This window comes from Leptodactylus fuscus, chromosome 1 (assembly GCF_031893055.1).
Source record: "Leptodactylus fuscus isolate aLepFus1 chromosome 1, aLepFus1.hap2, whole genome shotgun sequence".
Taxonomy (NCBI): domain Eukaryota; kingdom Metazoa; phylum Chordata; class Amphibia; order Anura; family Leptodactylidae; genus Leptodactylus; species Leptodactylus fuscus.
In genome coordinates, this window is record NC_134265.1 from 91,212,064 (window position 1) to 91,225,040 (window position 12,977).

The window sequence follows — 12,977 nt, forward strand, 5'->3', positions numbered from 1 at the left end:
AGGGGAGACTATTACCGATATGGGGAACTATAACTGATACAGGATGCTATTTATAAAGAGGCACTATAATAACTGATAAGGGGGTGCAAAAATCTATTAGATGGCATAGAGGTGGTCATTTGAATTGTGTGCAGGCGTAAGGGGGGTGGTTATTACTGTTTTGGAGATATTATTAAAGAGGATGCCAATGGAAATATAATGGCATTGTTGGTATATCAGTTTTTTGTGACTCCACTTTTAATTTTGCCCAGGGCCACAGTTTGTCTAAAACCAGCCCTGAATGCAGTGTAGAACTAGTGGAAATGGCAGCCGCTCATCTCCTGAGCAGTTAGCATATTTAAATACCCGGTATACTATTATGGCAAAAGTTGGGAAAGGGTTTACTTGGAGTTCAAAATATAGTTGCAAAAATCTCTGGGATTTTGTGTGATTTCCAGTATCTCTGTAAAGTGGCCTTTTCATATAGGTCCTACATCTCTCCTATCTAGCATCCCATTAACCAATATCCATGCAACCACTTCTATAACCGTTGTTTATATAAATGTGCATTGCGCCTAGAGTTAAAACAGCAGAGGATCAATACTTGAATATCTTGTGGAAGTGAGTTTGTAAGGGCATAGTTCTTATTTGGGAATCGCATGTCATAATTGTAGGAACTTATAAATTGCCAATGGGGAAGACAGAAATTAGCTTGTAATTCTATTCAATTGAAGCGATGGATCGCTCTCACGACTCTGTCACCTTTGTCTCTTGGACAGACATCATCCTAGTTCGGTGGACCAACTTCTCTTAGGAGCTTGTGAGGTGTGGCGGGACTTGAAAAGCAGCTTAGCCCCTGAGGTCTCTATTGCATTCCCTCTGGGTCTCATCCCGGCCCAGTTAGGTCTCCCGAACCCACCATATGTTGATATCTGGGAACGTCTCCTCCCACATAGAGTGCTGGATAATTTAAATGATACCCTACAGCCTAATATGGCTGCCATAGAGACTCATGTGTCGGGCTCCTCCCTGTCTTTCCTCCATAGATATCATATTTCTAAATTGATCCAGGACTGGCTTAGGTTCCAAACTCCACGTAAATCTCTCACGTCTTTTGAGCGTTCGGTGCTGGCTGGGAACAAGTTGCTCAGAAAACGTCCTTTCTGCTTAAAAAATTTGTCAATCCGACACGTTCGTTTAAACCGGCTTATATCTCCTCGTGGGAACAGGAGCTCGGGGTTGCACTTTCGGAGGAACAGCTTGGTGCTGTGCTGAGACACTCCCAAGGTTTTTCCTCATGTGTCCGCCTCCGGGAGGGCCACTTCAAGCTTTTAACCAAATGGTATTACACCCCAGAGCGGCTGGCCCGGCTAGGCCTTGCGTCCTCAGACGTTTGTTGGAGATGCAAAGCTCAAACTGGCACTCTGTCACATATTTGGTGGCATTGCAGAGACATTCGCGCCTTCTGGGAAGACGTTCAACATGTTATCCGACTGCTTACCTCTCCTGCTTTTGATCTCACCCTGCCCATGGTAGTGCTATCCCTCCCTACTGCTGACTACAAACCGTCAAGATCCAACCTAGTCTCTCTACTTATATCCGCGGCGAGTTCGCTAATTCCTTCCAAATGGCTGAGTACAGAGGCTCCATCCAAGGGCGAATGGGTGGCCAAAGTTAACCAAATTGCCAGATTCGAGGAACTCTCTAGTTGGCAAGCCAGGAAACACCCTCGCTTTATGAAAGTCTGGGCGCCTTGGAAAAATTTGAAACTTTGATCTGCGCTATGTTACGGGTCTTCTGACTATTCCTTACCGTTTCCCCATCGCCTCCCTGACCTGCCCGTTGTCTGTATCCTCTAATTCCCTCCTCGTCCCTCCCCACCTCCCACCTCTCTTCTCTTCCCCCTCTTTTTCTTTCTCTCTTCCACTGCTGCTCTGCTCTTTCTCTCTCTCTCTCCCCCCTTTCCCCACCTTCCCCCTTCCTTCTCCTCATCCTTTTTTTTTTTTGCTTGTCTGCGTGGTCATCACGATCTTTGTTGACTCATATAGTAGAGATACATGTAATTTCACTTTCGACATTATGACTTAGGCACAAATTTGTCACCATCTTTGTCTTTGTTTAAGTCCGTTTATTGATATTCAAATGGACTCATTTATTGTTTTACTCTTTTTCTCTGATTTGTTGTTTTTGTTATTGTGAAAAAATTCAATAAAAATATTATAAAAAAAAAAAAAAGAAATTAGCTTGTAATTGTTCAAAAGACTTAAATCCTACTAATATTATAAGTGTGAAAGTTTGTGTGTTTGGATGTTTGTGAGTTTGGATGTTTGTTCCTCAATCACGCTAAAACGCCTGGACGGATTTGCGTGCAATTTTCCACAAACATAGTTTTCCCTTAGGATTGAGTCACAGGCTACTTTTGATGCCACTAAACAACATGGCTTCCTAGCAGGAGACTCACAAAAGCAGGACTCCTAGCCCCAGCTATAGACTCACACACACTGCCTGGCATTTCCTGCCTCAACCTGCCTGCACACTCCATACTGTCACCTCTCACTCACATTTTACATATAGCTTTCCACTATATAACACATCACATTGTCTGTATCACTACATACACAATACAACACATCACATTGTCTGTATCACGACATACACAATACAACACATCACATTGTCTGACACAATACAACACATCACATTGTCTGTATCACGACATACACAATACAACACATCGCATTGTCTGACACAATACAACACATCACATTGTCTGTATCACGACATACACAATACAACACATCACATTGTCTGACACAATACAACACATTGTCTGACACAATACAACACATCACATTGTCTGACACAATACAACACATCACATTGTCTGACACAATACAACACATCACATTGTCTGACACAATACAACACATCACATTGTCTGACACAATACAACACATCACATTGTCTGTATCACGACATACACAATACAACACATCACATTGTCTGACACAATACAACACATCACATTGTCTGACACAATACAACACATCACATTGTCTGTATCATGACATACACAATACAACACATCACATTGTCTGTATCACGACATACACAATACAACACATCACATTGTCTGTATCACGACATACACAATATAACACATCACATTGTCTGTATCACGACATACACAATATAACACATCACATCACATTTGCTAGCCCACCAAACTTTTTAAAGCACTTTTACAGTTTCACACGTCTGTGTCCGCCCAATTCTCAAATCACCGCAGACGAAGTCGCGGGTAAAAGCTAGTTAGCCATAATGATGTATCTGGCTGAAAAAACAAACAAACAGTGAGTCGCCATGTAATGACATAGGTGAATGTAACTAACAATGCTAAGGTTTTACATTTTGTGATTCTAGGAATTGGACTATTGCTGCAACCTGAATCCAGAAATCATTCCTGTCATGTAGGGGTTGCTTTTTTTTTTTTTTTTTTAGCTATTCACATGATATACAGTTAAGTACAAGCAGGCACTATAAGGTTGGGGGCATGAGGACCCACTATAGTGTATGAGGGCATTATATTGTGTGTGGAGAGAGGCACTATATTGTTTGGATGCACAAGGAGGCATTAAGCTTTGTGTGTGGGGGGGGGGGGGATCTCACAAGAAGTCTCTATACTGTGTTAGAGGGAAATTAAGTCACTATATTGTTTGGCAACATTTTACTGTGTGGTCACTAAGGGAGGATTATACTATGTGTCAAGATGTATTATACTGTGTGAGACCACTAAGGAGACATTATACTGTGTGAATTGTCAAAGTGTTATACTGTATTCAAGCCTGTGGGGGTATTATACTGTGTGGAGCCACTAAAAGATAATTATACTGTGTTTGATAACTAAGCAGCATTATGACAGTTTGGAGGGGCAAAAAAGGGGGCATTATATTTTATGGGAAAATCAAGATGGCATTATACTGTTTGGGGCATACTGAGGGTCATTATACTGTGTGGGAACTACTAAGGTGGTATTAATCTGTATAGGGGCACTAAGAGTTCATTACACTGTGTGTGGACCACTAAGTGGGCTATACACAGTGTGAGAGCACTCATCATACTGTGAGGGGGCAGTGTACTGTAAGGGACAGTAAGGGGGTATTGTACTGTGTCTGGGCCACTCAGAGGGAATTACAGTGTGTGTGGATCACTAATGGGGCATGTACCATGTGGAGGATTCTAATGGGACATTATCCTGTGCTGGGACAGTAATGGAACAGTATACTGTGTGGGAGACACTAAGGGGGCATTGTACTGTGTGGGGGATTCTAAGGGCATTATACAGTGTGGGAATCACTAACGTAGCATTATAGTGTATGGATGAGAGTAAAGGCACATTACACTGTGAGGGGACATCTATGTGGTCATACTGCATGGGGACCACTAAGGGGACATTATATTGGGTAAGGTACACTAATGGGGAATTAGCCTGTGGGAGTCACTAAGGAGGCATTATGTAGTATGGAGGGCACTTAGGGTTGCTTATACAATTTGTTACGCAGGAAACTACGTAACACAGACACTATTATTGTGTGGGGCCACAAAAGCACTCGGTGGTGCCATAGGAGACATGTGCAGTGTTAAGGACCCATGAATAAATTTGCCAAGTGAATAATGTAAGGATGGTTTGTGCAATAGTCTTGTATAAAATATGGAGGAATGCAACATAGAGAACCTGGCATTTTACTGAACAAACTAGCGTGACAGGCTGAAAAATATTTTGTGCACTATGTATGCCATATCAATATCAAAAGTTGGCAAATATGGATATAATTATATATGGAAATGCAATTTATTATCCTATGTCACACATTACATAGTTTTCTTCAGGCATGTAATCTAAGGTAGGATTCCTTAGATAATAGCATAGGCTTACAATGCTAAAAGTGCTATGGAGTTTTTGTGATTTTCTGTGTCATAAGAGTTTGTCAAAGTAATGAAAAAAGACAAAAATATCAGTCAGATGCTAAGTAAAAGTCAAGACTATAGTTTATTCCTCTTTTTCTTCACCATGGGTGATGATATGCACAAGATTTTTATAGTTTAAGTTTCCAGTCACATCAGGTGGGAAAGCTGTGAACATCTGGTCAACCTATAGCAAGAAAAGAAGAGAAAGTCAAGAAAATTACATTTCTGCCGGTGTTTCTGGAAAATTGCAACTGTTTTGTTTTGCTAAAAGCATCTCCTGACTATTATGACACCCAGGGGAAATTACATGGTAACCATTGCAATGAAGAGGCTGACTATGTAATACGTTCAATGGAACTTTCTTTCCGACAGCTTTTTTTTCTGACACTTTGATCTGGCTGAGAGAAGGGGGTTCTCAACTGGGGACTTCATTCTCTATTTTCACAGCACCCTAAGGCCATGGCACCTCGGGCCACAAACGCCGCGATTTGGCCACGGCGGAAACATCACAGTAAAAATCACTGCGTTTTACAGTACTTGCAAAGTGGATGGCATTCATGCAAATCTCATGCCCAGTTTGCGAAAAAAATTGGAGCGGACACGCTACAATTTCCAAAAACGTCACGGTTTTGAAAATCGCAGCATGTCAATTATATCTATGGAAATGTGCAAAACACTTCTGAAGGGATATGGGTGCATTTATTAACCCATTAATTAATAGGCCTAACAGACCTTTTTTTATTTAAAAAAAAAAAACAAAAAAACATTTTTTCCTGGAAAACCCCTTTAAGGCAATCACGAATTTCTGACATTACTAAGCTCACCAAATTATACTCATTCACATAACTCTCAAATAGGATGAATATTCTAGATTGTTTTTATTCTGTCATACATAAGTACTGTAGATGAGCTGAAAATTGTACCTCTTCACTTGAGAACCTCTCAGCCTGAGTCATAAGCATTTCTCTTATGCTAAAAATAAAACATAAAAAGATAAGTTAAAAGACAGCTCAGAATAGGATCCCAGCGCAGCATCTCCTCAGACACCTGTACTTACTAATCTGACTTGAGAAGCCCACTGCCTTCAGGGTCAAACACTTTGAAAGCACTTAGAATCGTTTCCTCTGGATCAGCTCCTGCAAGTTTCATCACATATTAAATCACAATTTAAATGGCTATTTTTAGTAATAGCTGCATGTTATTGAAGCAGAATACATGCAAAGCTGCCACAATTCTATCAGTTGCACCATTCTTCTACCATAAAAGTAGCTGTATGCAAATAGAGGCGAAGATGTTCTGTAATGCGGTAAGAGTCAAAACGCAAGAAGGTAAATCACTGCTAGAAGGCCAACATAATGATCTTGGTCACATAGTGGTTTACAAAGAAAACTATGATCAAAGAAGAACATTAGCCATTAGTTATTCACTCTACACTCTTCCTGATTTATCCTGTATTCCATTGTATGGTCTACATGGTGATAGTTGTTTAGTAAAAGGCGAAAGATTTGTTCGTTCTGAAGAGAAGCCAGAGTATACCCTACATGGTGATAGTGACACATATAAGTCATGACATATTGTGAGAATATACCATTGCTTACTGATTGACAGAGCTCTAGCTACTAGTGGTCACAACATTGGGAACCACTGTTCATGAGATCAGTGAGGGTCCCAACAGTCAGACCACTTTTAAAGGGAACTTGTCACCATGAAATTGCAGTGCAATGCATGGGCAGCATGTTATAGAGTAGGAGAAACTGAGCAGATTGATATATAGGTTTGTAGGAGGAAAGATTCAGTATAATCTATATTTTATTCACAGTAATATTTGCCCTGTCCATATTATAGAGACAAGAAGGCAGTGCTATCAGTTATCGACAGCTATATATGTCATACAGTCACAGACGAGGAGTTTGCAAGTCACTGATGGGTCCTCCTCATTGACTTCATAGCAAAATAGATCAGAGACTTAATTGAATCAGTGACAGGTTATACTGGATCTTTCCCCAATTAAGAATATATCAGCTCAGCTCTTCCTGAGCTATAATGTGACTCCTGCTGAATACATTATTGTATAATGTTTTTACTGTCTTTTTATTGCTAATGTATACCATGTTCTAGGTGCATTCCAATTTCCCAGGTGCAGGAAGGAGGTACTGTTTAGAATTTTGGTCAAAGTATATGAAGATATAGCTAAACTTCTAAAGGTTCTTAGTAGTCTATCAATGACCCTATTTCAGTGGTGGAACTAACACCATACCAGATGTAGTGGCGGCTATGGTGCCTGCAACATTAGGGCCTGGTGTTTATATTTTTTTTTTACTTCAGCAGATACTGGCTGATATTCACTTACCAAGGATGGGGGCATAAAAATAGGCAATATACTGCGTGATGGCCAGTAAAGGGGCATTATACTGTGTGAGGGCCAGTAAATGGAGGGAGGGAGCATTACACTATGTGTGTGTGTGTGTGTGTGTGTGTGTGTGTGTGTGTATGAGGGAATCAAGAGTTTTTCCTAGTTAGGCTGGGCTCACACAGGGGGTTTTTGACCAGATTTTGAGGCGGAATCCGCTTCAGAATCTGGCTCAAAAAAATGCCTCCCATTGACTTTAATGAGAGCCGTTCACTTCTTTTTTCCACGAGCGGTTTCTTCCCAGTTGCGGAAAAAAGAAATAAGCTGCCCTTTCTTGCCGTGGATTCCGCGGCTGAATCAGCCACGGCGTCCGCAGCACGACACTCCCTCTCGACTAGGCCCATTCATTTGTAATACAGCGACTGTCAGGGCTAACTGTGTCAGTCGCAGCTAGTCGCGTGAGCGTTTTTTGGACTGGATTCTTAAGCGGAATCCCGCATCAAAATCCAGTCCAAAAAACCCCATATGAACCCAGCCTTACATCCCTGCCCAATTTGATAGTACTGTAGAATATCTGCGCACACATCTAGGATTCCTAAAGAAACTTGGCAGAAATGATAAAGTACAAACCTTTCAGCTTCTCTCCAAACATTGTTAAGAACACAGTAAAATTTATTGGTCCTGGGGCTTCTTTTAACATTTCTTCCAGTTCTTCATTTTTTACATTCAGACGACCTTAGAAGACATAGCAGAACACAACAATTATATATAATACATTACTTGAATGAGTAGAAGGTCTGTGACCCTAATAACTAATGATTCCTTGTCGGTACAGTCGGTAAATTCCCGATAAATATCTGTAAATGAATGTTATTCCCCATATGACAAATACTTAAGGGTTTGCCTTTAGAGAAAAAAACTGTCTATTTTTGTCTACTGTTAACTCTTGTGACAGCTGGATACGATTCCATAACAATCAAGACTTGTGGACCCTACACATTTATGAGGATAGTGTTACACATTCATGTGTGGGCATGGCAGAGTGGTATGTGTGATGTTTAAGTAATCTATGTACCGAAGATCTAGGATGTGATATGAAAGATTAACGTGTAGTATCGATTCTACGAAGTACTCTTCCATACTGTATTAGCAGTCTGTGTCTGTTCAGCTTTGAAAGTATTTAAGAAGCCCCTTTTTTATTTTGGCAGAATGCAATACAAACAAAACATACAGTCAGAACTATTACCTAAAGCTGCAAAGGTATCTCTGAGATCTTCTTTATCAATGAACCCATCTCGATTCTGGTCCATGATGGTAAATGCCTTAGTGTAAAAGAATACAAGAAAAATGTGTCATTTTTATTGTTAGGATTTTGGCCCAGGTTTACTAATAGTTAGACAGTTAAATGTATTCATGTAATCTGAAACTATACCAGATTTATCACAATGGGTAATGCTGGATGTTAAATCAAGATATTTTTAGACAGCTACCGTATTCAAGCAACTAGCTGACATGTCGGAATAGCCTTAAGAAAGCCTATTCGTCTCCTACCTTTATCAGTCGCCTCCGGTCCGCCATTCGGTAGAAATACAGTTTTTTACCGGTATGCAAATGAGTTCTTTCGCAGCACTGGGGGCGTCCCCAATGCTGCCAGAGAACTCTCTCCAGCGACGCCTCCATTTTCAACAGCAACCGCGTTTCCTTCCGGCTGGGGTCACACTCCGCTCTTGGGCGCATGCGCAGTATGCGCCTGTAGTTCTACGGAGAACTACAGGAGCGTGCTGCGCGTGCGCGCAAGAGCGGAGTGTGACCCCAGCCGATACAAGATGCGGTTGCTGTTGAAGATGGAGGCGTTGCTGGAGAGAGTTCTCTGGCAGCATTGTGGACGCCCCCCAGTGCTGTTTGAGCGCTGGTGCCCGCCCCCAGTGCTGCAAAAGAACTCATTTGCATACCGGTAAAAAACGGTATTTCTACCGAACGGTGGGCTGGAGGCGACTGATAAAGGTAGGAGACGAATAGGCTTTCTTAAGGCTATTCCGACGTGTTAGCTAGAAAAAAAAAAGTGTTTAAATGATAGGATCCCTCTAAGCTCTGCCTTGTCAAAAGGTAGGTGTCAGGCAGGGGCGATATTCAGAGCTCCAAGCAGAGGCTGTCTGACACCGCCATCCTGACAGTAAAGAGCCTAAGGCTGAGTTCACATGGGGTATTTTGGCCAGGATTTTGAGGCCTAACCAAAAAAACAGCTCCCATTGAAATTTCTTTTTTCCAGGAGACGGAAAAAAAGAAGCAACATGCTCATTCTTACTCCCTCCTCTTCACTCCCGACTATGCCCATTCATTTGGGCCTAATCCAGATCGGAGTGCCGCAGCTACCCATATTTTGGACTGGAACCTGAGACGGCCTCTGCATCCAATTCCAGTCCAAAATACCCCATCTGAACCCAGCCTAAGTAACATATTAGGTCCCAAACCTCACAGATCAGATTGATCAGGAACAGTGAGAGCTAGAGAAAAAAACTCCAACTCTGCCAAAAATCAGTGTAGCAGCCCCTATCATTTCATGTAAAGTGCTGGACTTGTAGGAGGTGTTGAAAAAATGTAGTCAAAAAATTTGAGTCCAAACTAGATGCAGCATATTACACCAAAGATATACCATACTGTACCAAAGATGTATCATATTTATGCCACGTTTACACCAATATCTAGCCTTTTGTCTTTTATTATGTTATTGAGCTTTCACTAAAATGATGCTAATTTGTTACAAGATGAATAATACAAATGTTGTTATTATTATTATTATTATTAATAATAATAATAATAATAATAACAATAATAATAACAGTGATTTTTAACTTGTAAATTGAAATTCTATATAGTCAGGCACATTAACTAATTTTGTCAGATGTTTTAGACAGTGTAAAGTAAGACTAGGCAGTCTAATACGATTTATTAAAGTGGCTGATGTTGAATCATAAATCTGGTGCATCTTTAGATTGTCTTGTCTAAGTTCTTTGTGCCAGAATTTTACCATATTGTCATATTGTCGCATTATGTCCCTTGTCTAGCAAGGTAAAAAAAGCAAGGCATAATAAATGTGGTGCATATAATATAGGCCAGTATTTTGGTGCAAATTAAGCCAACATTCTGGGACATTTAGATTATTAAATCTGTCCCATTATCTGCTACGGTACACAAGGTGTCAGACCATTCTTTTCTATTGCTTCACTTGTCCACACACACAATTTACCTCCTTAAATTCCTGAATCTGGGTTTGCTCAAACATGGAGAATACGTTGGAGTTGGCTCCTTCCGCCCTCTTCTTTGCTTTCTTGGGAGACTTGAGAAAGTTAAGATACATATTAATTATAAATAACATTTAACAGTAGCATGTTTTGGCAGAATGTCTTGTTTTAATCAATAGGACATATACACATAAAAGTATAAAGATGATATTTTATGCAACTATATAACTGACATTGAAACATCTTCCAGATTACTATTTACTTCTTGTTATAAAAGCTAGTAACATATTTTATTTTTATTTAAAGGGAATCTTTCAGCAGGTAAATTCTGCCATAACAATGGGAAGAATGTAATGTTACCTTGTGCCTTGACTACACTGAATTATGTCTTACTGTACAGCACTTCAGGGTTTCAGAGAAGACATAAGGGGTATTTCTCAAGTCTAGATATATTGTGCAGATATCACGGACCCAACATGGGCCGAAAATCCAACTTTTCACCACCTGGGAGGTGGCATGGATCCAAACTATATTTTTTGCTAGTTTGTGATATAGATTATAGTGAATTTATCATGCGGATGTGGCCATACCTTCTTCTGAAAGGGCCACATGAAAGTGTAAAAAGTCCAGAATTTTTGTGCAAGCCTTTTTGACTATTTAATTTTTTTTCTATTGTACAAACTTGATGAATTCCCCCAGTAATTTTAATAAGGATCAGTCTTGAGAAGAAGTGTCCACTGGGCAGTTCTCACTGACGTCATCCCATTTGTGTTCTACCACTTTATCCAAAGTCATTGGTACTCACAAAGATGGCCAGGTGCTCTATATCTCTCTGTCCCACAGACTTTAAATGGAGCTGCAGTGAGTATATCTGACTGATGCTCAATTCAGATGGGGAACAGAGGGCCCCCATTCTTGTGATATTTTAGTTGTTAGGTTGGGACAACAGTTTTAACCAAATAATACCCGAATTAAAACAAAAATATCAAAAACAGGAGACTACTGTCAAAGCCTAACAATAAAATCATTGTCTCGGCTGAGAAAATGGAAACCTACACATTTTCTATGAGAAACCAGAATATGTATTAGCAGTTACATAAACCATATAAATATACAACAAGTAAAATAACTGAAAATACTTATGTAGTGGAAACACAAGATGAAAACCTGAATCTTAATCATTAGTATCTGGGACTCGCCTATGACTATTATAAAGCATGTTAGCATCATTGGACAAGGCAATACATTCATGACATAAAGGACATAATGGACATAATGTGCATGATGGCAAATTTTAAGGGGTTGTCTGCTTTGGACAATCACTTTTTGTTAGATGAGTCCTCTCGTGTTAAGATGATCACAATATGTCCCACCACTGGGAACCCCGGCAATCAGTTAACCCATTGGGAGAACCTGTAACACATGTTCATTTTTTCTCTTTATATCAAGGTGCTGACTGTATAATGCATAGATGTGCAAACTTCTATGGAGTGAGACATGTTTTTTGTAGCTACTCTCTGCTCTGGTTAGATAATTGAGGTTCTTAAAGAGTATACTTAAAATGGGTATCCTAAAATAGACAACTCCTATAAGGACTCTCAATTCTATAAAACTATCACATGATATTGAAGAAGATGTTATCGTATAATATAACGTATGTTCAGTAAAGTATGAATGTATTGTTATGCTCATATTTTGTCACTTTGATGACATAGATGTAACATTGATGTATCGTCAAAAATTATAACAAATTAACTTATTTTATATCCACTATATACTGCAATGTATATGATTATAAGGTAACCGTTACATAATACAATTATGAACATTGCAAGGGATGAAAATGTTAAAACAAAAATTTTCAAGTATAGTACCATACTGTGACGTCAGTAAAGCCAGCAACCAATCACATGAACTAGTTTTGCCATACACAGATGATGATATATGTAAAATACTATGGTATAAAAACACAAAAAAATACTTTAATCCATTTCTGTTGTACTGCCTGAATTCGCATCCCATTATAGTAATATATATCTCCCATAGTACTTCGGAATGATGATGTATACTGACTGATCTAACAAAATTTACTTACCATTGTTTAGCTGGCACCTGGGGTGTTACTGTCAGTGAAGTTCTTAGACCAGATCTGTGAGCTTTGTCCAGTCAGGCAATAAATATGCCCCCATACCAGTTATAAATAAACTCATGACCACTTTTGGCAGTGTGGGTAGCCCCATCCTCAAGCCTTTCCCTTGTCTCCAATCTTGACACATTGTTGTGCACTCTGATGATATGTGAGACAAAGAAGATCTGAAGGTTACAGAAACCCAATGCTTATGCAGCTCCATCCCATATGCAGTCTTATTTAAAGCAACAATGCCATAGCAGATGGCTGAGAACAGCTCATGACAATTGCTGCTAATGTTACACTCTTG

General features: G+C 39.8%; 1 protein-coding gene across 1 annotated transcript; it reads right to left on the bottom strand.

Annotated features, from left to right (window-relative positions):
* Positions 1-5,015: 5,015 nt before the first annotated feature.
* On the bottom strand, positions 5,016-12,766 carry MYL2 (myosin light chain 2). The gene is made up of 7 exons (XM_075273953.1): positions 12,635-12,766; positions 10,545-10,634; positions 8,544-8,619; positions 7,928-8,032; positions 6,005-6,083; positions 5,871-5,919; positions 5,016-5,131 (listed from the first exon to the last, which is right to left on the bottom strand). The coding sequence occupies exons 1-7, from the start codon at positions 12,635-12,637 to the stop codon at positions 5,030-5,032; spliced, it is 504 nt and encodes a 167-aa protein (XP_075130054.1). The 5' UTR covers positions 12,638-12,766; the 3' UTR covers positions 5,016-5,029.
* Positions 12,767-12,977: the final 211 nt, after the last annotated feature.